This window comes from Triticum aestivum, chromosome 5B (genome assembly GCF_018294505.1).
Source record: "Triticum aestivum cultivar Chinese Spring chromosome 5B, IWGSC CS RefSeq v2.1, whole genome shotgun sequence".
NCBI lineage: Eukaryota > Viridiplantae > Streptophyta > Magnoliopsida > Poales > Poaceae > Triticum > Triticum aestivum.
The window spans coordinates 222,307,071-222,331,451 of record NC_057807.1 but is presented as its reverse complement, the minus strand read 5'-3'; the positions used below and the strand labels follow the sequence as shown (position 1 = coordinate 222,331,451).

General features: G+C 43.3%; 1 protein-coding gene and 3 long non-coding RNA genes across 8 annotated transcripts; 3 read left to right on the top strand and 1 right to left on the bottom strand.

Moving 5' to 3' along the window:
- Positions 1 to 5,818: 5,818 nt before the first annotated feature.
- On the top strand, positions 5,819 to 8,246 carry LOC123111092 (uncharacterized). Of its 4 annotated transcripts, XR_006454087.1 has the most exons (5): positions 5,819 to 6,032; positions 6,100 to 6,558; positions 7,090 to 7,195; positions 7,516 to 7,623; positions 7,924 to 8,246. It is a non-coding gene; the product is annotated as an uncharacterized lncRNA (long non-coding RNA). The 4 variants fall into 4 exon arrangements; XR_006454086.1 differs by lacking the exon at positions 7,516 to 7,623; XR_006454085.1 differs by having other exon boundaries at positions 6,100 to 7,195.
- A 744-nt stretch (positions 8,247 to 8,990) lies between these two features.
- On the top strand, positions 8,991 to 12,608 carry LOC123111094 (uncharacterized). 2 transcript variants are annotated; one of them, XR_006454091.1, is made up of 3 exons: positions 8,991 to 9,747; positions 9,834 to 10,532; positions 10,628 to 12,608. It is a non-coding gene; the product is annotated as an uncharacterized lncRNA (long non-coding RNA). The 2 variants fall into 2 exon arrangements; XR_006454090.1 differs by having other exon boundaries at positions 8,992 to 9,747; positions 9,834 to 10,528.
- On the bottom strand, positions 11,377 to 13,730 carry LOC123111093 (uncharacterized). Its single transcript, XR_006454089.1, has 2 exons — positions 13,183 to 13,730; positions 11,377 to 13,115 (listed from the first exon to the last, which is right to left on the bottom strand). It is a non-coding gene; the product is annotated as an uncharacterized lncRNA (long non-coding RNA).
- A 375-nt stretch (positions 13,731 to 14,105) lies between these two features.
- Positions 14,106 to 21,786, top strand: LOC123111091 (tRNA nucleotidyltransferase cca2-like). Its single transcript, XM_044531775.1, has 15 exons — positions 14,106 to 14,497; positions 16,683 to 16,813; positions 17,300 to 17,417; positions 17,705 to 17,757; positions 17,888 to 17,937; positions 18,054 to 18,152; positions 18,472 to 18,581; positions 18,725 to 18,852; positions 19,025 to 19,115; positions 19,618 to 19,701; positions 20,325 to 20,387; positions 20,495 to 20,639; positions 20,851 to 21,015; positions 21,117 to 21,214; positions 21,305 to 21,786. The coding sequence occupies exons 1-15, from the start codon at positions 14,171 to 14,173 to the stop codon at positions 21,422 to 21,424; spliced, it is 1,782 nt and encodes a 593-aa protein (XP_044387710.1). The 5' UTR covers positions 14,106 to 14,170; the 3' UTR covers positions 21,425 to 21,786.
- The last annotated feature ends 2,595 nt before the right edge of the window (positions 21,787 to 24,381 follow it).

Here is a 24,381-nt window from a genome sequence, read left to right as displayed (position 1 = left end):
AAACCAAGCTGAAAGATGATGGCAGCAACTATACGGACTGGGTCCGGAACCTGAGGATCATCCTCATAGCTGCCAGGAAACAATATGTCCTAGAAGGACCGCTAGGTGACGCTCCCGTCCCAGAGAACCAAGACATTATGAATGCTTGGCAAACTCGTGCTGATGATTACTCCCTCGTTCAGTGCGGCATGCTTTACAGCTTAGAACCGGGGCTCCAAAAGCGTTTTGAGCATCACGGAGCATATGAGATGTTCGAAGAGCTGAAACTAGTTTTCCAAGCTCACGCCCGGGTCGAGAGATATGACATCTCCGACAAGTTCTATAGTTGTAAGATGGAGGAAAACAGTTCTGTCAGTGAGCACATACTCAAGATGTCTGGGTTGCACAACCGTATGACCCAGCTGAATATTAACCTCCCTGATGAGGCGGTCATTGACAGAATCCTCCAGTCGCTCCCACCAAGCTACAAGAGCTTTGTGATGAACTACAACATGCAGGGGATGGAAAAGACCATTCTTGAAGTGTTTTCTATGCTGAAGTCAGCAGAGGCTGAAATCAAGAAAGAACATCAAGTGTTGATGGTCAATAAGACCACTAAGTTCAAGAAGGGCAAGGGTAAGAAGAACTTCAAGAAGGACGGCAAGGAGGTTGCCGCGCCCGGTAAGCCAGTTGCCGGGAAGAAGTCAAAGAATGGACCCAAGCCTGAGACTGAGTGCTTTTATTGCAAGGGGAAGGGTCACTGGAAGCGGAACTGCCCCAAGTACTTAGCAGATAAGAAGGCCGGTAACACCAAAGGTATATTTGATATACATGTAATTGATGTGTACCTTACCAGTACTCGTAGTAACTCCTGGGTATTTGATACCGGTGCCGTTGCTCATATTTGTAACTCACAGCAGGAGCTGCGGAATAAACGGAGACTGGCGAAGGACGAGGTGACGATGCGCGTCGGGAATGGTTCCAGAGTCGATGTGATCGCCGTCGGCACGCTGCCTCTACATTTACCTACGGGATTAGTTTTGAACCTTAATAATTGTTATTTAGTGCCAAGTTTGAGCATGAACATTGTATCTGGATCTCGTTTAATACGAGATGGCTACTCATTTAAGTCTGAGAATAATGGTTGTTCGATTTATATGAGAGATATGTTTTATGGTCATGCTCCGATGGTCAATGGTTTATTCTTAATGAATCTCGAGCGTAATATTACACATGTTCATAGTGTAGATGCCAAAAGATGTAAAGTTGATAACGATAGTCCCACATACTTGTGGCACTGCCGCCTTGGTCACATTGGTGTCAAGTGCATGAAGAAGCTCCATGCTGATGGACTTTTAGAGTCTCTTGATTATGAATCGTTTGACACATGCGAACCATGCCTCATGGGCAAAATGACCAAGACTCCGTTCTCCGGAACAATGGAGCGAGCAACCAACTTGTTGGAAATCATACATACCGATGTGTGCGGTCCAATGAGCGTTGAGGCTCGCGGAGGATATCGTTATGTTCTCACTCTCACTGATGACTTGAGTAGATATGGGTATGTCTACTTAATGAAACACAAGTCTGAGACCTTTGAAAAGTTCAAGGAATTTCAGAATGAGGTGGAGAATCAACGTGACCGAAAGATAAAGTTCCTACGATCAGATCGTGGAGGAGAATATTTAAGTCACGAATTTGGCACACACTTAAGGAAATGTGGAATCGTTTCACAACTCACGCCGCCTGGAACACCTCAGCGAAACGGTGTGTCCGAACGTCGTAATCGCACTCTATTGGATATGGTGCGGTCTATGATGTCTCTTACCGATTTACCGCTATCATTTTGGGGATACGCTCTAGAGACAGCTACATTCACTTTAAATAGGGCACCGTCTAAATCCGTTGAGACGACACCGTATGAATTATGGTTTGGGAAGAAACCTAAGCTGTCGTTTCTAAAAGTTAGGGGATGCGATGCTTATGTCAAGAAACTTCAACCTGAAAAGCTCGAACCCAAGTCGGAAAAATGCGTCTTCATAGGATACCCTAAGGAAACTGTCGGGTATACCTTCTACTTAAGATCCGAGGGCAAGATCTTTGTTGCCAAGAACGGATGCTTTCTGGAAAAAGAGTTTCTCTCGAAAGAAGTAAGTGGGAGGAAAGTAGAACTCGATGAAGTACTACCTCTCGAACGGGAAAGTGGTGCAGCTCAGGAAAATGTTCCTGTGATGCCCACACCAACCGAAGAGGAAAACAATGATGATGATCAAGGTACTTCGGATCAAGTTGCTACTGAACTTCGTAGGTCCACAAGGACACGTTCCGCACCGGAATGGTACGGCAACCCTGTCCTGGAAATCATGTTGTTAGACAACGGTGAACCTTCGAACTATGAAGAAGCGATGGCGGGCCCAGATTCCAACAAATGGCTTGAAGCCATGAAATCCGAGATAGAATCCATGTATGAAAACAAAGTATGGACTTTGACAGACTTGCCCGATGATCGGCGAGCGATAGAAAACAAATGGATCTTTAAGAAGAAGACGGACACGGATGGCAATGTTACCATCTATAAAGCTTGACTTGTCGCTAAGGGTTATCGACAAGTTCAAGGGATTGACTACGATGAGACATTCTCTCCCGTAGCGAAGCTGAAGTCCGTCCGAATCATGTTAGCAATTGCCGCATACTATGATTATGAGATATGGCAGATGGACGTCAAAACGGCATTCCTTAACGGGCATCTTAAGGAAGAACTGTATATGATGCAGCCGGAAGGTTTTGTCGATCCTAAGAACGCTAACAAAGTATGCAAGCTCCAGCGATCCATTTATGGGCTGGTGCAAGCATCTCGGAGTTGGAATATTCGCTTTGATGAGATGATCAAAGCGTTTGGGTTTATGCAGACTTATGGAGAAGCCTGCGTTTACAAGAAAGTGAGTGGGAGCTCTATAGCATTTCTCATATTATATGTAGATGACATACTCTTGATGGGAAATAATATAGAATTTCTGGACAGCATTAAGGCCTACTTGAATAAGTGTTTTTCAATGAAGGACCTTGGAGAAGCTGCTTATATATTAGGCATCAAGATCTATAGAGATAGATCGAGACGCCTCATAGGTCTTTCACAAAGCACATACCTTGATAAGATTTTGAAAAGGTTCAAAATGGATGAGTCCAAGAAAGGGTTCTTGCCTATGTTACAAGGTGTGATATTGAGCTCGACTCAGTCACCGACCACGGCAAAAGATAAAGAAGAGATGAGTGTCATCCCCTATGCTTCAGCCATAGGATCTATTATGTATGCCATGCTGTGTACCAGACCTGATGTAAACCTTGCCGTAAGTTTGGTAGCAAGATACCAGAGTAATCCCGGCAAGGAACACTGGACAGCGGTCAAGAATATCCTGAAGTACCTGAAAAGGACAAAGGACATGTTTCTCGTTTATGGAGGAGACGAAGAGCTCGTCGTAAAGGGTTACGTCGACGCTAGCTTCGACTCAGATCCGGATGACTCTAAGTCACAAACCGGATACGTGTATATGTTGAATGGTGGAGCAATAAGCTGGTGCAGCTGCAAGCAGAGCATCGTGGCGGGATCTACGTGTGAAGCGGAGTACATGGCAGCCTCAGAGGCAGCGCATGAAGCGATTTGGGTGAAGGAGTTCATCACCGACCTAGGAGTCATACCCAATGTGTCGGGGCCAATCAAACTCTTCTGTGACAACACTGGAGCTATTGCCCTTGCCAAGGAGCCCAGGTTTCACAAGAAGACCAGGCACATCAAGCGTCGTTTCAACTCCATCCGTGAAAATGTTCAAGATGAAGACATAGAAATTTGCAAAGTACATACAGATCTGAATGTCGCAGATCCGTTGACTAAACCTCTCTCGCGAGCAAAACATGATCAACACCAGAACTCTATGGGTGTTCGATTCATCACAATGTAACTAGATTGGTGACTCTAGTGCAAGTGGGAGACTGTTGGAAATATGCCTTAGAGGCAATAATAAAAGTATTATTATATTTCAATGTTCATGATAATTGTCTTTTATTCATGCTATAACTATATTATCCGGAAATCGTAATACACGTGTGAATACATAGACCACAATATGTCCCTAGTGAGCCTCTAGTTGACTAGCTCGTTGTGATCAACAGATAGTCATGGTTTCCTGGCTATGGACATTGGATGTCGTTGATAACGGGATCACATCATTAGGAGAATGATGTGATGGACAAGACCCAATCCTAAGCATAGCACAAAGATCGTGTAGTTCGTTTGCTAGAGCTTTGCCAATGTCAAGTATCTCTTCCTTCGACCATGAGATCGTGTAACTCCTGGATACCGTAGGAGTGCTTTGGGTGTATCAAACGTCACAACGTAACTGGGTGACTATAAAGGTGCACTACAGGTATCTCCGAAAGTATCTATTGGGTTGACACGGATCGAGACTGGGATTTGTCACTCCGTATGACGGAGAGGTATCTCTGGGCCCACTCGGTAATGCATCATCATAATGAGCTCAAGGTGACCAAGGTGTTGGCCACGGGATCATGCATTACGGTACGAGTAAAGTGACTTGCCGGTAACGAGACTGAACAAGGTATTGGGATACCGACGATCGAGTCTCGGGCGAGTAACGTATCGATTGACAAAGGGAATTGTATACAGGGTTTGATCGAATCCTCGACATCGTGGTTCAATCGATGAAATCATCGAGGAGCATGTGGGAGCCAACATGGGTATCCAGACCCCGCTGTTGGTTATTGCCCGAGAGTCGTCTCGGTCATGTCTGCGTGTCTCCCGAACCCGTAGGGTCTACACACTTAAGGTTCGGTGACGCTAGGGTTGTTAGGAAGACTAGTATGTGACTACCGAATGTTGTTCGGAGTCCCGGATGAGACCCCGGACGTCACGAGGAGTTCCGGAATGGTCCGGAGGTGAAGTTTTATATATGGGAAGTTGTTATACGGACACCGGAAAGTTTCGGGGGCTTATCGGTATTGTATCGGGGCCACCGGAGGGGTTCCGGGGGTCCACCGGGAGGGGCCACCCCTCCCGGGGGGCCACATGGGGCCGCATGGGATAGCAGCCAGCCCCTGGTGGGCTGGGCGCGCCCCCCACCTTGGGCCCATGCGCCTAGGGTTGGGGGGGAAACCCTAAAGGGGGCGCCCCCTTGCTTGGGGGGCAAGTCCCCCCACCCTGGCCGCCGCCCCCCCCCCTCTAGATCCCATCTAGAGGGGCCGCCCCCTCTTGCCCCTTCCCCTATAAATAGAGGGGTGAGGGAAGGACTGCTGGACACACACCTCCAAGGCGCAGCCCCTCCCCTCCCCAACACCTCTCCTCCTCCGTATGTGCTTGGCGAAGCCCTGTCGGAGTACTGCTGCACCAACTACACCACGCCGTCGTGCTGCCGTTGGAGCAATCTTCCTCAACCTCTCCTTCCCCTTGCTGGATCAAGAAGGAGGAGACGTCCCCCGTCCCGTACGTGTGTTGAACGCGGAGGTGCTGTCCGTTCAGCACTTGGTCATCGGTGATCCGAATCACGTTCGAGTACGACTCCATCATCACCATCCCCTTGCAAGCTTCCGCACGTGATCTACAAGTGGTATGTAGATGCAAACTCACCCCTTGACTCGTTGCTTAGATGAACTCATAGATGGATCTTGGTGAAACCGTAGGAAAAATTTTAATTTTCTGCAACGTTCCCCAACACTCTAATCGCGAACAGGGCCAGAGGGCTGCTTTTCTGGAAGCCGAAACCGTGGCCTGTCGTTCATTGGGCCATGTACCTCCCAAGCCCAATCTTTCCGCCTTGCTCGCCCCTCTCTTTTTCGTTTTTCAGCCCACTATCGCCCTCTCACAGAGCGACCTAGGCGAAACAGCCGTCCCGCAGAGCGCCGCCACTAAAGGAGCCTGAAGCAGCACCGCCGTTGAAGGAGCCTGAAGCAACGCCGCCCCTTCCCTCCTCTCGCTCGCTTGAGGAGCGCGGCCGCCGCGACCCCTCGGCCGATCTACGCGGGCGGCGACCCTCGGCACCATGGTGAATCCATTCCTCCATCTGTTTCCCCAGTTCCTTTTTCTGACGCGACGTGTCCCAACGACGGCAGATCTTGGAGAAACAGGTCCTGTCGTTCGCGAAGGCGGTCGAGGACATCACCGCACTCGAGCGTCTTGGCCCGGACGACATCGAGGCGTTCCGCGAGCGCCGAATGCTGCAGATGCGCCGCGTGGCCGAGCGCCAGCCCAAGTGGTGTGCCCTGGGCACGGCGAGTATGCCGAGGTCCTCGAGAAAGAGTTCTTCTCCGTCGGCATGGCCGGCGAGCTCCTCGTGACTTCTACCGTGGCAACTGGCTGTGCAAGGTACACCAACACCATCCCTCAGTTTGCATCGTGCGAACCCTACACATGGCCGCTGCGGCCGGCGGCTGGCGGTGAAAGATCTGGTGGATGCAAAAGACGTTTATGGTCCCATCTCCATGTTTGGTCGCACCACGGTACTCCAGAATGGCTACTGGCAAGTTTTTGTGGAACGCCTCCCTGCTTCCACTCCCATCCTCCCCTAAACAGTACGTCTACACTCATGTGCCTCCTACCTGCACTGGTTGATGGATCTCGAACCACTAATTTGAACCTTACTTCTTTTGAATGGATGAGTATTTGTGAATTCCCTGGTACCAATCTTTTGAAAAGGTGGAGCTCATTATGTGCTATTTTTGTCATGTATGATCTGGACAGGTAAAGGTTATCAGCTAGGTGGTTTTGCATATCCAAAATTTTCACATGAGCTAGGTGGTTAAGGAAGTTGTTTGAGGATTTATTTGGAAGACTGCTTCATTCTATCATTTCTTTGTGCTTATCAGTTTGATATCCTTACTTATTCGAGTTTGATTCCAACTATGCTGATGTAGTTAATTATATACATATTAGTGTAATTCATGTACTTGCTCTTGCCTGATTCCCCTCTGTATAAATGTGTCTATCTATTAATGAATATCTCTCTGATATCAACGAATGACATACATTCAAACAGTTAGCTAGATCTTGCCACTTTACTATCAAAGGCAACTAACTGAAAATTTGTAACTTCACGTTGCAAGATAAGGGCCTCTGTTGACAGCATTTCCCTCCCAAAACTGAAGTCCTATTCAAATCGGTGCCAAGGTTAATCTCGAGTCAAGGGAAGCCCCTGAATTGATTAAATAGGTATGTCCTCCTGCTTTCTTGTCTTTGCAATACACATTGTTATTTCTTTGATAGATATTCAATATGTGTCAGCCATGGTGGAAAAAAATCTATTTAAAATAAATAAGTACCTATAGCTTGAATCACGTGATTCCTGGATATTTAGGTTGGTTTTTTCTATTTGTAAACTGAGTAGCAACTACCAACATGCTAATTTAGGACTTCGGGTTGGATGTTCGCTCTCTAAGAACTGTTCACCTACCAGCTGTAGCTATATGAATTATTTTACTATTGCAATTTTTCGTTATGCCATACCGAGTGTTTCTTTTCTTCTATTGCAGAATACTGAAAAAAATAAGAAGTTACCCTTTTAGAATTTCAACCATTATATCACTGCATCATGATGTTTTGCAAAACACGGTCTATGGGACCGTGGGATTTATATTCAGGTGATCTCTTTCAACTCAACATGATCAATGTTGAACGCTGCTATTTAATATGAGCTGGCCATGACCTCGTATCATGCACTGACGGACATTTTATTTTTTAATTCACCTTTAACATTAGTACCTGTGTGGTTGTATTTTTTCTATTCTGATTAAATAGTTTTCTGCTTTGTGAGCAAATGATCTTTGTCTTGCCGCAATTGTGATAGTGTACAATTTATCAACTTCTTACTATTGCTTAATGTAATTTTGGCTCTCATATATTTTTTATCATGTCCAACAAGCAATTTAATCTTCTTGCAGCCATCCATCTTTGTGTCCTTCAAATTCTCAACGATACATGGACCTTGACTAGCCGCCGGCACTCATCGCCACCTTTTTACGTGTGTGGCAGCCTTTCTTCGGTTGCTGGCACCCAACTGTATTCCTCTTCCCCGCCTTTAGATCTTTAGCTGCTCTGTTTAGTTAACAACTTAATGTATGTTTCGACAGGATTGGGTTGATTTCTATGTCATGCGGTTCACTAAGTTAAGAAATATTATCCATGTTTCAAATTGAAGTGACAACTGTATGTACATGTGAGCGGAATTGCTCTGCATTTTTGGCACATACTTTTCTTAAGATGATTCTTCGCTAGCAGTTCAATGTTACCAAAGTGGCACTGACATGTCACAAAATAAAATTGTATTTTGGTAGTTTAGTTGGTAACATGAATCAAGGGCCTCCATTCAGAAAATTATGAATTGTCGGCCAGTTGTCGTACAGATGATTTTTTTAGTCTTTTTACCACTATTGCTCCGATTTAATTTTATATCTGCACGCGATGCTCTGAAAATACTTGCAAGGGCAACAAGTCAATAATAGTAATGTTGATGCAGTTTTATGTTTCACGTGCCATGAATTTCCTACAACATCTAGATAATACAATCAGACCAGTTGCAGTTGCACCTATACAAGTTGTGTGTTGTGTTTTTTCCTTCACAAAGAGATTTTTATAGCTTGATATGCATTCAAAATCATCGAGAAAGAAAGTGTACACTAGCCCGACTGCTATCGCACTAATTTGTTCAAAGACTTAAGTTTCTCCTCTTTGATTGCTAACATGGGTTAGGTTATGCAAACTTACTATTTAGTCTGAAAGTTTCTATTATTGTATCGACAAAATTGACGGGCGCGGCAACGCGCGCCATCGACGATCTAGTTAAGGACAGTATAACTGCACCTAAAGCGAGCCCTCACAGCGATTTGTGTTTCTGGCCATCCGTTTTCACGATCTGAACGTCGTTAGATCTGATGTGTACTGGCATCTCTCCCGCATCTGTAAAAAACTGGCCCAACTGTCCTAGGCTGCTACTCCAGAGGCTGAAATCAAGCACTGTGGTAAACTGGGCCATTTCTTGCAGCCCAGTTACGAGCACGGCCAATCCCGATCTGTCTTTCTGCTCGTTCCACACAGAAGAGGAACGAATCGGTCGGCGGCTCGACGCCTCGTCTCCTAAGTCCTGCCATCTTCCCCTCCCTCGCCTCAGTCGCCGCCAACCACCTCGTCTCCCTCACGCCGCCTAGCAGCCGGCTTCCGCCCCTATCCTCTCCCCCAAATCCGTCGACCTCGTCGCCCACCATCTCCTCCTCACCTCATCAGAAGAGAAGAGGGAGATCGATCAGAGATGACCGGTGGCGCGGCCTTCCCGATTGTGGAGCGAATCCTACGTGCGTGCAACCATCTCCCGTCGCCACCCTCCCTTTCAAGGTCCATCTCGCTGCGCCTCCAACTGCCCATCTCCGAGACCCTCCCTGACCATCTAACCAACCGAGGGTGCAGGCCAGGTCGCTAACCTCACGGAAAAAAGTGCACAGTGGCAGAGGGGAGGTCGACGGAATCGGTTGAAGGTCATGGCTGGATCCAGCCGCTCCGATTCAGGCCCCGGTCACTAGCAGAAGGAGGTCAACGGGATCGATCGAAGGTCATGGCTCGATCCAATGGCGCGCGATGCGGGGATCGCCCGGTTGAAGGTCGCGATCAGTTTGCGAGGGAAATCCAGCCAAGCAACGACTGCGGCGGCGGCGGCGGCAACTGCTCTCTCGCGCTGCGCTACGGCTGGCAGCCTCATGTTCCACATCAAGCAAGTAAAGGAGACTCCTCTCCCCTTTTATCCAATTTGGAAATCTGAATACTCCTGTCAAATTCATGCTTCCCCTGTTCTTTGCTCCAGGATCTCTTCGTGGGAAGCCTCCTCTCCTTCCTGCATAGTCAAATATGGGACCGGTTCCAGAGTCGAGTCTGGTGGCCACAAACATCCAGCGATTGCGCGGGCGAGCGGTTGCTCATGTACAGCACAGCTTATTTTCGAATAGACCAGAAAAAAGGGCTAGCCTATAATTCGGCCCTAGCAATTTCATTTAAAATTTGTTCCAAAAGTATGTTGTGAAGTGGAACACTTGATTCTTGGGATATTTCTTCTCTGAGGATTTAAGGTACCAGATGTATACCTCACTCCGCTTCTGCTATTATTTCTGTCATTTGTTCGGAAGTTCGGTCAGCAGGTGCAATAGAATTCACATGCAATGGTTATATCTTGATCTTACTTTTTCGCATACTTCTCTGTTTACATGGATGGATGAAAAATCTATATGAAAGCAATAGTCTTTGGCTTGTCTGAATTTGAAAAGCCATGTCATTTTTAAGAGTTAGTCAGAGCGCCATCAGGATTGGCGTGAAGGGCCGACTCATTACCAGGAACTCGGCCTCCCTCATGGGTCTAAACGATTTCTTTCTTCTTTTGAGGTTCGGTTTTAATCTGGATTTTCTTGGCGGCGTTTCTTGGTTGTTGCAGGACGATGAGAGACTAAGGTGGAGATGGTGAACGATGGGATGCAAGAGCTCTTCTTGGAATTTCAGGGGTCTACTGTAAGTATGTTCCCTATTCCTGATCTAGATATAGTGTAAGCAACTCTGACGGAAATTATGAATCCCTTCTATTGAGGCACTTTGTTTTTGGTTCTGTAGGGATTTCTCCATACTGCATTTGTTGTATCGTAAGCACAGCAAGCCCCCTCTAAGAATCTTCATCATTATTACACAAAAATAGGCAAGGAGCTAACACAAGGGGAGTCATGATGTTCCAAATAGTATGTTTCTGATCTCTCTTTGACGTTCAACCAGGGTAGCACAAACAAGAGAAGACTATAAACAATGCAAGGTTTTGCACTCTTGATCTATGTTATCTCTTATAGATCGAATTCACTGTAGGTCACTACAAGGTTTCTGGGACTATTGTACCTAAACATTTATTTCTTAATACTTTGAAAAACTCAAATCTAAATATGTTGACACCACCACTATGTCTTTGTTTGTTTATAATCTGTGTATTTCTAATCGTCCTACCCTCTCATCTTTTACCTGGTACCCTTCTCATTTTCAGTGGAAATTACAAGTATTATCAGTATTCATTTTCTCCCTCATCACTTGTACTATCATATGGAAGTTGCTTAACATGTCAGTATCTTTTTGCATAAAGGACTGCATATACTGGATACTTGAGAGGTGTTTTGATCAGACCTATATTGTCATAACTGACCATCAGTGAGTCTACATAATGTTTTTAAAGGTTTTCCAGTCTTCATGCTTTGTGAGTTTACAACACCACTCTAGATCAACTTGATTGGTCCTTTAATTACATAGCATTATTGTAGATCAACCGGGTTGTCTCCTCAGTTACATATTGTGTTGAAAAATAAAGTGGAGACACGAACAAGTTATAAGAAAGAACAATGCTAAGCATTGCAAACAAGTGTACACAAATTACATCATATACCTAACAACTAAGATCCAAAATAGACGGGCGCAGCAACGCGCGCCATCAACGATCTAGTTCACAGTAATAGCTGTGAAAGTAGAAGAATGATACCATAACACATTAGTCAAATGCTATAAGAAGACATGAAAATTGTACTTTACTGAAGATTGTCCCTCTTTCCTGCCTAAAGGTAGGTCCTGGGCTCCTGATTAAAAGATGCAATTAGAAAATGAGTATATATTTTCTTTGCAGATTCAATATCATCACTTACTTACGAAGCCTTTTATCCCAAACAAGTTGGGGTAGGCTAGATATGAAACCCTTTCACGAGGACTTCCCAGGAGGTCACCCATCCTAGTACTACTCTCGCCCAAATGGGTTACATACCCAAAAGACTGGCTAGTTTTTACGTTGGCTCGCCAAGCCTATCACAACCCTTAGATATGAAACCCTTTCACGAGGACTTCCTAGGAGGTCACCCATCCTAGTACTATTCTCGCTCAAATGGGTTTCATACCTATGGGACTGGCTAGTTTTTACGTTGGCTCGCCAAGCCTATCACAACCCTCCTCCTTTACCCGGGCTTGGGACCGGCTATGCCTAGAAGACATAGGCGGAGTTGCAGATTCAATATCATCATCGATGGTATATTAAATTAGACTATATCGAACACACAAATAAAGCATCCATGCAATCTATTTTATAATATTGATTGTGTTTCTGGTGAACCAACGATCTCAATTTCTAGACACCCTGGTGTTTTGCATTTTGCAAAATCGGAAGAAGAGAGCGAAACAGAGCACCTTTGTCATCGTCGACATTGACGTTCACACGAAGCTTCTGATGGTGAACCAACGATCTAAATTTGTAGACACCCTAGTGTTTTGCATTTTGCGAAATCAAAAGAAGGGATCGAAGCAGAGAACATTTGTCTTCATCGGCATTGACATTCACGCGAAGCTTCTTGACAAGGTAAACGCACACGTGCATCATAAGAAACATGTACACTGCTGCATGAAGGAAATTCAGAATGCAAAAAAAAATTAGTGCATGGATATTACTCTAACAATGCGCATGAAGAAAAACAAATCTAAGTCAGTCGTGTACAAACCTTTGACCAGCAGAACAAAACCTAATCTGGAGGAACTAATCAGAAGATCAAAAGCACGTTCCGTCCATGAAAGGTGGAGACTAATTGCTCAAAAAAGGCTTAAAAATTCTTTGAATTGTATTGCACTGCTTCGTGGATTTATCTTGTAGTAATGTTGCACAGTTTCAGAGGTGATAACATATACGATGATTAGATATATGCAATTTTTCAATGTTGCCCACAATAGATATAACTCTAGTATTGCAACCGCTGTGGGCTTCTACTAAACCAGAGATTAGTTTTAACAAATTTCAGGTTAAGCAAAGCTTTGGATACACCGTACGCTATCCATGTACATACCTATCAAGTAGAATTCTCAATATCAAATCAAGCACACCTGGGTTCCAGGATGAGATCTTCCTGCCGGGTCTTTCTCAACATCAAATCTGATCGCTAGGCGATGTCCACGCTGCAAAATATCACATCCTATCTGCAACCCATGAAATAGACCACCGAGGTGGGAGTAGCAATAATGGTGTGTTACAAGCTTACAGCAATGCGTCGCTCCTTGACGCAGCCCTTCCTGCCGTCCAGTGCGCTCGTAGTGCCTAAAAAAATGCCGTCCAAATTAGGATCGAGCGCAAAATAACACACTCAAATCAGGATCCAAAGGACCTGGACAGGGCGTCGTTGGAGGGGCATGCATCCCACGGGGGCGAGCTCCATGACGGGCCATGGCAGCACCTGCGGAGAGGACCTGCACGCAATTTAGAGGAGAAAGAAAGGTAGGGAAAAAGAGAAGAGAAGGGAGAGAGGCGGCCACGGCGGTGGCATCCTGCTGGCTGCTCTAGGCGAGGTCGGAGAGGAATACATGGCGGCGGCGGAGAAGATGGGGCTGGGAACCCTAGCCAGGTTGGAGGAAGAGAGAAAACACGCGGCGTCAATAGAAAGAGGAGTTTGATCCAGAGAGCGGCGACACATTAATTTTTTTAAAATCGGTCATTTGTTCCTAATTAATATGATTGAGCGATTTAAGGTAGGCTTAGGTTTGGTCTTCAGAGATTGATTGTGATTGATTTTTTCACATAAAGACATTACCAAATAATTTGCGCCAACATGAAAAGTTCTGATATGTTTAAATTTTTTTTATGTGATAGGTGACCCGAAACTAAACCGGTGGGATGGGGTGGGGTGGGGGAGGGGACGAAAAAAACCAGCGAAAAATAAACTGTTGAAAGTGGTGGGACGAAAATAAACCGTGGATACTATTCAACCAACTCAAACATTAAGAGTAGAGATTACGGTCTACTCACTCCGTTCCTAAATATTTGTCTTTCTAAAGATTTCAACAAATGACTACATACAAAGCAAAATGAGTGAATCTATACTCTAAACTATGTCTATATACATCCGTATGTAGTAGTCCATTTGAAATCTTAAAAAAACAAATATTTAAGAATGGAGCGAGTAGTTAAAACAAAAACTTCTTTATTTTTCTTTGCTTTGCCTGTTGGTGTTTTGCCTTCGGCAAATCAGGACTGTTGATGTGTCTTTCATCTTATCAAACGGCTGTTTCGAGGTCCTGGCTGTGGTAGTGCAGCCGAACGGGCGGCGCAGGAGGCCACGAAACTACGAATGCCTTCCGGGGTAGCGAACCCGCCGCATGTCTCTCCGCCTCCTCCTCCCACCTCGCGGCAGCCTGCTCCTCCTTTTCCCTCTCCGCCGCCGCCAGACGCCAAGGCCTCCGCCCTTTCGAACGACTGCCACCGACGTCCCACATAGAGCCTCTAGTTTCTTCAGTATCCCTATCCGCGCCTTCACCGGTGTCTCGGGCATGGCGGCGGGGACGCACCAGCGGACCGTGGAGGTTAGGGAGAGCGTGGAGCTGACGGAGGAGGAGGAGCGCATCTTCGCTAGGCTGCTGGACGTCGTCCGCCACTTCGGACTCGGCACCCAGCTCCGCGTCGCCGGGGGATGGGTCCGGGACAAGGTGAGCTTAATTGAAAAGCTTGATGAGTTTAATATGTAGGGTTTATGGCGTGGTTTCTTGTCGCTCGCTCGCACGATACGTTGGGAAATCTTTAATATTCATGTCGCATTGTTTTCCTGCGTATGAGAATTTGTTTGTGAAGAGATTGTTGGATGATGTAGATTAGGGCATCTCTACGGCTCTACCCCATCCCCATATCTTAATTCCCCACCCGTTAATTTCCCTTTTTAGGGAATTAAACATTTGGTCAATTAACCCATCCCAAAACTTAATCCCCTTCCCCCCTACACACATTTTTTTGTCAATTTATCCAAACGTTTGTGCAAACAATCCAAATAAATGCACCGCATTTCTATACAAACATAAAAAAATTCAAACAGACCACATCATAATTCTACTACGAGCATAAATAAACTTAATCTGATCCAACAAACAACTAAAACATTACCATAATTTGTGCCAAAAGGAATAGTTCATTCCAAAAAACCACCAAACACATGGTGGATCAAAAGTAATCATAGCTCATAAGGGGCTCATGCACTTGCGCCAGCCCGCCGGCACCACCATTGTTGCCGCCTCCACCATTGCTGCCACCACCACCAAATGACTTAGCCAAGATGTCCCCACGAGTTAACTCCCAGTATTATCTCGTCCTGTCGCCCATCTTGCTTGGATCCATGAACATTATAGCAAGCTCCTCGACCACCCTCTTGTTCTTGTCTTCCTCGGCCTCCAATGCTAGCCTTGCTCCTCACTCTTCATCTTCTTCTTTTTTCCCTCGACCTCCTAGTCGCTCGACTAGTCTATGAGTCGCAAAGTGGCTGTCGACTCGGTTTCTCGTGTAGACTACAAATATGAGTCGAGCCAGTCATCGACTAGTCGACGACTAGTCTGGACTAGTCGACATGTTCGAGTCGAACGACTCAAAAAACTGGGGGAGTATAAATACGATGGCTCGTCCCGCGCGAGACGAGACCTAATCCTCTCTTTCCTCTCCTCCTCTTTCTTCTTGGCTTGCTGCTGGTGTTGCTCTGCCTCGTTGCTAGAGGACTGCTCGTGCTGCTCTGCTTGCTGTTGGTGCTGCTCTGCTTGCTGCTGCTTGCTGGTGCTGCTCTGCTTGTTGTTGGTGCTGCTCTGCTTGCTGCTGCTTGGTGGTGCTGCCCTGCTTGCTGCTGGTTGCTGGTGCTGCTAGACTGAGTGTGTTTCAATTTCCAGGTCCTGAGGTCTGAGCTACAATGTCTACAACACCGGAGATTGTATTGTATACTGTACTTGTATACTTATATGCTCTCGTTTGTTCTCAAGTTTGCTACAGCCTGTTTCTCCACTAGTCTCTACATCTATGATCTTTAGCCTGTCCTCTCGACTCAGACTTGAGTGCAAGCCTTTGCTTCCTCAGTTCAAGCCTTTTCCCCTCCGATCGAGCCCTTCTCTCCTCAGCCACCGCCTTGGCCTTCCCACCTCCCCTCCTCCATCATCTTTATCTCGTAGAAACAACTTATCTTCTCCTCTTCCTTTCAGCCGCCAATGCCCTCTTCACTCTACCATCGCCATGAGCTCTTGTATGCTCCAACAACTCCATTCTTCTTTGTGTTTTGCTTTTTTTTTGTCCATGCCGAACGACCAGTGGGGGTGGATGGCTTCCCTTGCCGCCGGCGTTTCAGAGCTTGCGGCTTGGAATTGGCTGCTGGCGGTGGGTCTTCGGCACCGGCGAGGGTGCGACTGGGATGGGGACCGGGGATGACCGATGTCGGTGTTGGGCAGGAAGGAGGTGGTCGAGTGGGAAGACTGCGGCTGCTCCCTATTTTTCTTGAGACTTGCCCATCCAAGAGCAAATATGAGCTAGTGGGAGGAAAATTTGGGGGGTGGGGTGAAGCTAAATATGGGCAATTAAACTAGGATAACTGACTGTTTTCTCATAAAGAGTAAAGAAGTGCAGAAGTGACATGTTCATTTTGGATTGTTATATTGGGCTGTGCTATTTGAATGTTGCATTTTGTATTAAACAATTGCATGATGCTTGCTATGAGCTGACTAGAAATCTCTGGAGATTCTGGAGGACTAGGATCATACCATGAACTTCCATCTTTTTGCAAGAAAGAAAGAATTAACACTGCTTATATTTTATGGAATGATGGTTTGGTAGTGTTGGGACTTAACTGTTGCTTTGGCATATTCTTGGCAGCTATTGGGGAAAGGCTCTGCTGACATTGACATTGCACTTGATAATATGACGGGCCAAAATTTCTGTGAGAGAGTAAATGAGTACTCAAAATTCATGGGTGAAGAGCAGAAAGGAATCGGCGTTATCCAGTGGTATGAATTTTTTATTACTATAATTCTGACACTCCCAATATTATTTCAGGAGCTTTTTGTTTGCTGATATCCATTTTTACTAAGTAGGTTGATTTTGTATTCCCGTGTTGTATTCTGATTGCCCTTCGTGTGCTTGGGTGACTCTGGCCACTCATGAGAATTCTTTTTCGAACCGGGTTACTCCCCTAGCCCTCGAGAGAATTAGTTGTGGCAGGGCTGCATGTGCGCTCACCTGTGTGTGTGCTTATGGCATGGGCTGGTGTGTGTGTGTGTTTGGGGGAGAAGGGGGGGGGGTGGTGGTGGTGGTGGTGGTGGTGGTATATTTTTGACCTTTATGCTTTTATACAATATAATTTTCTTTGAGGTCAATTGCGTATGCATGGGAACAAAGGAAATCGTCACAGTTTAATGCAAACAGAGTACTCTGTATATGTTCCTTGCATTTTATCATGTAGCTGCGGCCATTTATACCTTCTTTTTTGGCAGCAACCCTGATCAATCCAAGCACTTGGAAACTGCAAGAATGCTTATATATGGCATATGGATTGATTTTGTCAACTTGAGGTCTGAAAAGTATGCTGAAAACAGTCGTATTCCTACTGTGGTATGCACATGCATTTAGCATTACCATTTGTACTCATTTTGTTGAGCTTATGCACAAACATTATCTCTTTGCATGTCTTGATCTTTTTCAAAGTCTTTTACTTTGCCGTGTGTATTTTTGACGTGGCAAACTACTAAAATATATGTTGATTCACTTGTAATTTGATACACTTATGTTTGGTGGCTCAGTATTTGCAACTTCTTTGTTTCTTATTCATCTCTTTACTTTTGATAATCTGTCGCAAGGCACAAGCAATTTACAGCTATGCCATGCTTTGTAATGTGCAGGAGATTGGAACAGCCAAAGAAGATGCACTCCGCAGGGACCTAACAATCAATAGGTAATGCCATGTGATTTCTTTTCAAAATGAATTTGGTATTATGTAATGTCATACTTTCATTGCTACAATGTTGATTTCAAGGTTTAACTTAGTTCCCTATTTAGTCTTTCTAAAATCCAAACTTCAACAGCTTATTCTTCAATATCAACACTAAATCAGTGGAAGATTTAACTGGAAGAGGTTTGTTTCTTTGCTATTACTAGTTTCTAAACCCATGTCATTATTTTGTAAATTCTCGCTGTTATGTACTCATGGTGACCATTTATAAACTCGTGGTGATCCCATTCTACGTGAAGGTCTTGAAGATCTGAAGAAGGGCCTCATTGATACTCCTTTACCTGCCAAGTCAACTTTCCTGGATGACCCCCTCAGGGTTCTTAGAGCAATTCGGTTTGGTACGTCCTGTGATCAATCTCAAATAGTTCGGGTGATCTTTTTATAATTCTATTATGAGTACTAATACTTTCTATAATTTTATGATTTTAGAGGTGTTCATGATAAGTTTGACTTGCTAATAGCATCTTAACTTCAAGCCATTTCTACTTAGGTAATCTTAGCTGAAAACATTATAAAGTGTTTCTCTCTCTGATAAGTTGAAATCTTACCCACTTACTTGCTAGTGCAAATGCCTGCTATGGCGTATAATTAAAGGGTGTGTCAGTGACTTGGATTAGTATTATTTTCTTTGCATATGCTAATATTCATCTCTGGCAGCTGCTAGATTCAGCTTTACATTAGCTGAAGATTTGAAAGAAGCCGCTTCTGATGAAAAGGTGAAGTCTGAACTTGGTAGCAAGATTAGCAGAGAACGAATTGGTCATGAGGTCTGATTTCTACACTAACTGTCAACCGATGTTTCCTTGCTTCTTCCTGCTTTTTTCTACAAGTAACGGAATTTCGCCATTGTGTATTGAGTGACACCAAGCAAATCCCAGGTCACTAATATTGTAGTTTGCATATTGTGCAGGTAGACCTCATGATGTCAGACAAACACCCTGTCAATGCACTGCGCTATATCCGTGATTTGGGATTGTTTTATGTTGTTTTTGCTTTTCCTGAGAAACTAGAGCCTCCAGCTCTTGACAAACATGATTGGTATGTATCTGTTCTAGTATGCTAGTATGTATGTTTGGACTACATGCAATATGGAAGTACCCAACTATATGTCACAGAGTTACACTTCAGATTTTTTGACTTGGTAGACTTTTACAAATTAGTATGCACTTGTCTATTTATTTCCAATAGCTCATATTTTTTGTTGGTTCAGGCTTTGTGTTTCACATCTTGAAGCAGCATGGAATCTTGCACATTCTATTGGCCGTTCCGTGTTCAGTGGTGGTTCTGATTCCAAGTCACAGGTCTGCGGAGTTCTCATCATATATCTTGTTAAATAACACCCCCAAAAATCATGTTTCTTGCATGCCATGTTATTTTTAGCTGTTTCCTGTGTTGACATTGAAATGCATATGACCGAAAGTAAAACTTAAGTAACCTCGAAATAATTTATAACAAACCAACATTATTCTGATTCTTCTCTGTAACAGTATTGGATTCTTAAGGCATTTATAGAATGTTTTTGAACCTGATGGAACCATGATGGCTGGGAGTACAAAATATTGCTCTAAATCATTCAAGTATCTCTCTATAGATTCGTTGCAGTCTTATAGTTGATTTTGTATAGCACTGTAATTCAAAAAATCTATGATAAAAGTTTCTCACTAGTATAGTACTGTATCTAGAATTACTACGGCAGGCAACTTTACTACAAGTTATGTGCAATGGCTACCAAGAAACACATACTTGACTTTTATGGATGTTATTTTGATTTTCCTAACTCTTAAGATCTACTATGATTTTTAGGATGAACAGCAAAGGCTTTGCCTGTATAGCGCGCTATTTACTCCAGTTCGAAATATGTTCTACATGGACAAAAAATCAAAGAAGGTAACATCCAACTCAGGCATCCTCTAGATTTGTCTAAATCCAAACATTTAACTATTTAGAAGGGCAAAACTCTGTATACGCTTGATGTTCTTTGGGTGACTAAGTCATCGACTTTTCTGCAATGGTGTAAGTGAACAAACTCATAACTAGACTGATCGGAGAGGGCAGGCTTGGGCCACCATGACCATATTCTGTTTTTCCTACACTAAACATAGGAATAAGATCATCTAACTCATGCATTGTCTTTTTTTCCTAATCCAAACAGTATGTACATAAGCAGATGAAATATTCTATTATAGTCTACCCTGCGGACACTCTTCAATGCTCTGCAAGTGTCTACCTGGGTACGCTTGCTTGTTTCATAGAGATAGATATTTTTCCGGATAGGTTAAGCTTCATCTGAAGCCGAACATGAGGTGCTAATCTTTGCCTGATAGTCTAGCTTAACTTTTGGTTAGACGGTGGGTTCTTTGCAAGGTATAAAATGGTTTATGTTATTTACAAAGAAACTCTTGGAGGTGGGTAAATTTGTTAACAAACTAAACAGCTTGATAATCATCACATTCATTTGCCCTCTACTGTTTTATGGAAGTACTATAACAGGCCTGTTGTGTCATCTGCAGGTTCCAGTTGTTAGCTATATTATTCGGGACTCTCTAAAGCTGAAAGCTAGTGATGCTGACACGGTATACTTTATTGAGCAGGCCTAATCTCGAAAGCATTTGTTTATGCTTGCATGTGTTGTGTAATTTAATTAAAAAATTAACTTTCATTATCTGTTCTGTGTTGAAAGATTGTGAACATACATGTTGCGAGTGAAAAGTTTGCTGAATTAATTCTTCTCCTGGAGTCAAATGAGAATCTGGAAACTGTGAAAGAGAAGCTGGATGATGAATATCTAGAGATACCAACAGACTTGGTGAAACATGTTTTTGCAGGTTAGTGCTGTCCATCCTTATTTTTAAATTTGGAATGTCCTTCATATTGGTCGGTTCCTTAAAATTTGAAGTTTCTGATGGTCTTATTATGGGCATTCTAGGCACATGATATCTTTTAATTTAACTTGTTAGGGTATTGGATCAATTTGTTTGCAGTATTCTTATTTCCTTGTGTTACTGGATAAAATTTCTGACAGTTTGAGCATTTCAGGACTTATACTTCGTGAAATAAAAGGTTTTTGGCGTGTGGCACTGTTTATCTCAATTCTTGTCTATCCAGAAGTTGGCAATGCCAGTGATTCCCTCGGTAAGCAGGATGAACTAGATAAAAGGAAAGAGAGATACATCAGTGTGGAGCGATCAATAACTAACCTTGGTAAAGAACTTACCTAATGATCTTTTTAGTTTCCTGTCATGATAGTTGATGTGTTCCTCTCATAACTACCCCCTGATTTATACCTTGTTCCACTTGACCAGATCTTGATGGCGTATGGAAAATGAAGCCGTTGCTTGATGGAAAGGCCATTATGGGGGTCATGCAGGTCAAGTCCGGAGGCCCCTTGATTGGAAAATGGGTATGTAGGACCCCCCTGTAAACCAACTGATCATACTATTCCAGTTCCTGTGTATTCTTACTTAACACAAAGATGTACACTTTCTCCCAGCAACAACGGCTAGTGAAGTGGCAGCTTGCGCATCCTCAGGGAAGTATGGAGGAGTGCATGGAGTGGATGAAGCAGTCGGAACAGCAGTCAAAACGCCAGAAAATAGAATGCAGCACTTGAGCATCATTGATTGGCATTTTGATTTTGAGCTTAGGCAGTCCTTAGAACTCAGTGATAGGTCACAAACTTCACATGGTCTCTGTCCGTGGTAGAATTGCCTTTTCATGATTGCCAGGTACTCCCTCCGTTCGGAATTACTTGTCTCGGAAATGGATGTATGTAAAACTAAAATACGTCTAGATACATCCATTTTCACGACAAGTCGACAAGTAATTCCAAACGGAGGAAGTACATCTTTGATTGCTTTGCCACCATGGCTACTTTTGCGTTTCTGGTTTCCTTCCATTGGAGATGGGTGGGACGTTACTCTCTGATATCTAGTAAATTAGATTTTCTCCACCCGAGTCCATTTGAACCTTGCACTTTTTGATAAAGAGCGCTTTTATTAACTCAAAATGTAGCATCAAACGGATACAAAGCATGATGAGTAACACCAGGCCTCTGCATAACAAAGATGTACACACCCAAACACCTTAAGTTTGATAAAAGATGAAAATAAACAAGAAGACGACATATAAGCAACAGTAGAGTCATATAGGACCAACACTCTGCCCATGTACAAGGTGGTGGGTCAATTCGGAGATTATGCTGCCACCTATGTTGGGTAAAAACCTCCTTGGTCACCTGTTTCAACAGCGTACACAGTCTTGAACAGTGGTTGGTATTTTGTTTGTTGTAGCATAGACTACATACAAAGCAGGTACATACATCCTGCAAAGCAGAAGAGTTACTAAAAAATCAAATTATTTGTATATAGCCAAAGCGACCACAATTAGGCATATGCTTTCCCACCCTCAATAACATTTTGACCCTATTTGAAATACCGTCCAACCAATGACCAAATATTAGCAACACTTGTGGGTAGATATAAATTGGGCGCTATTTGGATGATTGACCATATAGAATGCGGGAAAAAGAGGTGTTTGATTGTCTCATCGTGAGTACAAAAGCTACACTTCTTACTTCCTTGCCAATTGCGATGGGGCAGGTTGTCTTTGGTTAGCACAACTCTTCTCCGAAGATACCACATGAAGATTTTAACTTTTAGTGGAATCTTTGACTTACAAATTTTCTCGTTATTATCACTGGGACCTCTAAATGCGTGAGCGCATGGTACATAGAGTCGACTATAAAGGACCCAGATATAGTGAGGTTCCAGCGAAACACATCCCGTCCTTGTGTCAGGTTAATCGAATTCAATCTAAACAATAGATTTTGCCATGACATAGATTTGAACCTTGTACCGAAGATATGTTTTCTCCAACCAAAAAGTTTTGATTTTTTTCCTTTGAAAAAGGCAATGCCAGAACATCATGATGTAATGGGTATCTTGTATACTTAAGTAGTTGACGATGTAACAAGTGTCATATATACGACGCGGATTTGGTGAACATGGGTGCGCGCACCCTTTATGATATTAAATTTGAAAAAATGCTAGAAAAAAATCAAAAAAAATCTGAATTTAATTTTGTAATATGCATAGTCAACCGGTATACTTGCATATGAAGTTTCACGAAGAAATCATATCCGTGGTAATCTGGGTAAAAATGAAAAAAAAACGAAGCTAATTGAAACTATATTAAAAATCACTGTTTAATGGATAGTATGGTCGCATTTATATTTTCTTCACTAAGAATACCATGGGTATCAATACATCATGAAACTTCACACGTGAGTAGAATGAACGACTAAGTTTCATACCGCAAAATTTCATAAATTTTTATTTTTTTCAATACTTTATGAATTTATTATTCATGTGGGTGCACGTGCACCCATGTCCACCTTCATATTTCCAGTACTTTATGAATTTACTATTCATGTGGATATACCTAAGTAGTTGATGATGTGACAAGTGTCATATATATGGATATACCTAAATAGTCACATCAAGCTAATTCTAATTCTCCCAATATGTCAACCTATTATACCATATTGCATAAAAAGATGCCCACATTTGACATGCAGCATGCGTTTGGTACATGCTGGTTGTATACCACAATTATATACTCCCCCGTTCCTTAAATATAAGTTTTTTTTTAAATATTTCAATATGAACTTCAAACGGATTGAAATGTCTAAAAAGACTTATATTTAGGACCGGAGGGAGTACAATATGTTGTAGTATCATTTTAGTTTTAACTTGTCTTTTTGTTCATCTAAATATTAATGTATCTAGACGTATTTCAGTGATAGATACATCTGTTTGAGTATCAACTAATTGCGAATGAAAGTAGAGGTAGTACAACATAATCTTATTAAAACTAGCACATATGCCCGTGCGTTGCAACGGGAGAGAGAAAATAGTGTGTTCTGTTGCGAAGTTAGCCAATTGTCATGAACCATATTAGCCGGGTTGGAGATAACTTCGATGATGAAAGAAATGATTGAGTTATTGTCTCTTTCAAACCCAGTGGGAAAAATAAGGAGAAAATTATGCAACATATAATGGTTATTGTCTCTTTCAACTCAATATGAGAAAACTCATAGAATCAAGAGGACAATAAATATGCCGTATATACTTTCCCAAAAACCTAGGTGGGGAAAACAGAAAGTATGACATATGATCTCATGTTGATATTACCTCATTAAAAATCTTTATGAGAACTTGTATAGTAAACTCATGAAGGGAAAAAGAGTATAATATGATGCATTGAACAGGAACAATTTAGGAAGATACCCCCCCCCCCCCCCCGATTCTTGCAAATTCCAAAACCGTCATATACCAATTCCATGAACATGTGTCTGGAATGTAAAAGTTGGTAGAGACTTGGTGAACAAATCAGTTGCATGATTTGACTTGCAAGATATGCAATATGAAGATATTGCTTATTAGTAACCTGTTTGCATCCGGGCAACACAAGCAACATTATCTTTGAGATAATGGTTTGTGGATGTAGCCATGATGTCTGTTTTGAAGACTCTTCATGAGAGGGCTACCACACCTAGTAGGAATACTA

What these genes read in the sequence shown, in the direction of transcription:
- LOC123111091 (XM_044531775.1), top strand. Translation starts at nt 14,171, where the DNA reads ATGTCTCTCCGCCTCCTCCTCCCACCTCGCGGCAGCCTGCTCCTCCTT. An exon ending in GAGAACGAATTGGTCATGAG is followed by an intron (nt 18,582 to 18,724) that starts GTCTGATTTCTA and finishes CATATTGTGCAG; the next exon opens with GTAGACCTCATGATGTCAGA. An exon ending in GCGATCAATAACTAACCTTG is followed by an intron (nt 21,016 to 21,116) that starts GTAAAGAACTTA and finishes CCACTTGACCAG; the next exon opens with ATCTTGATGGCGTATGGAAA.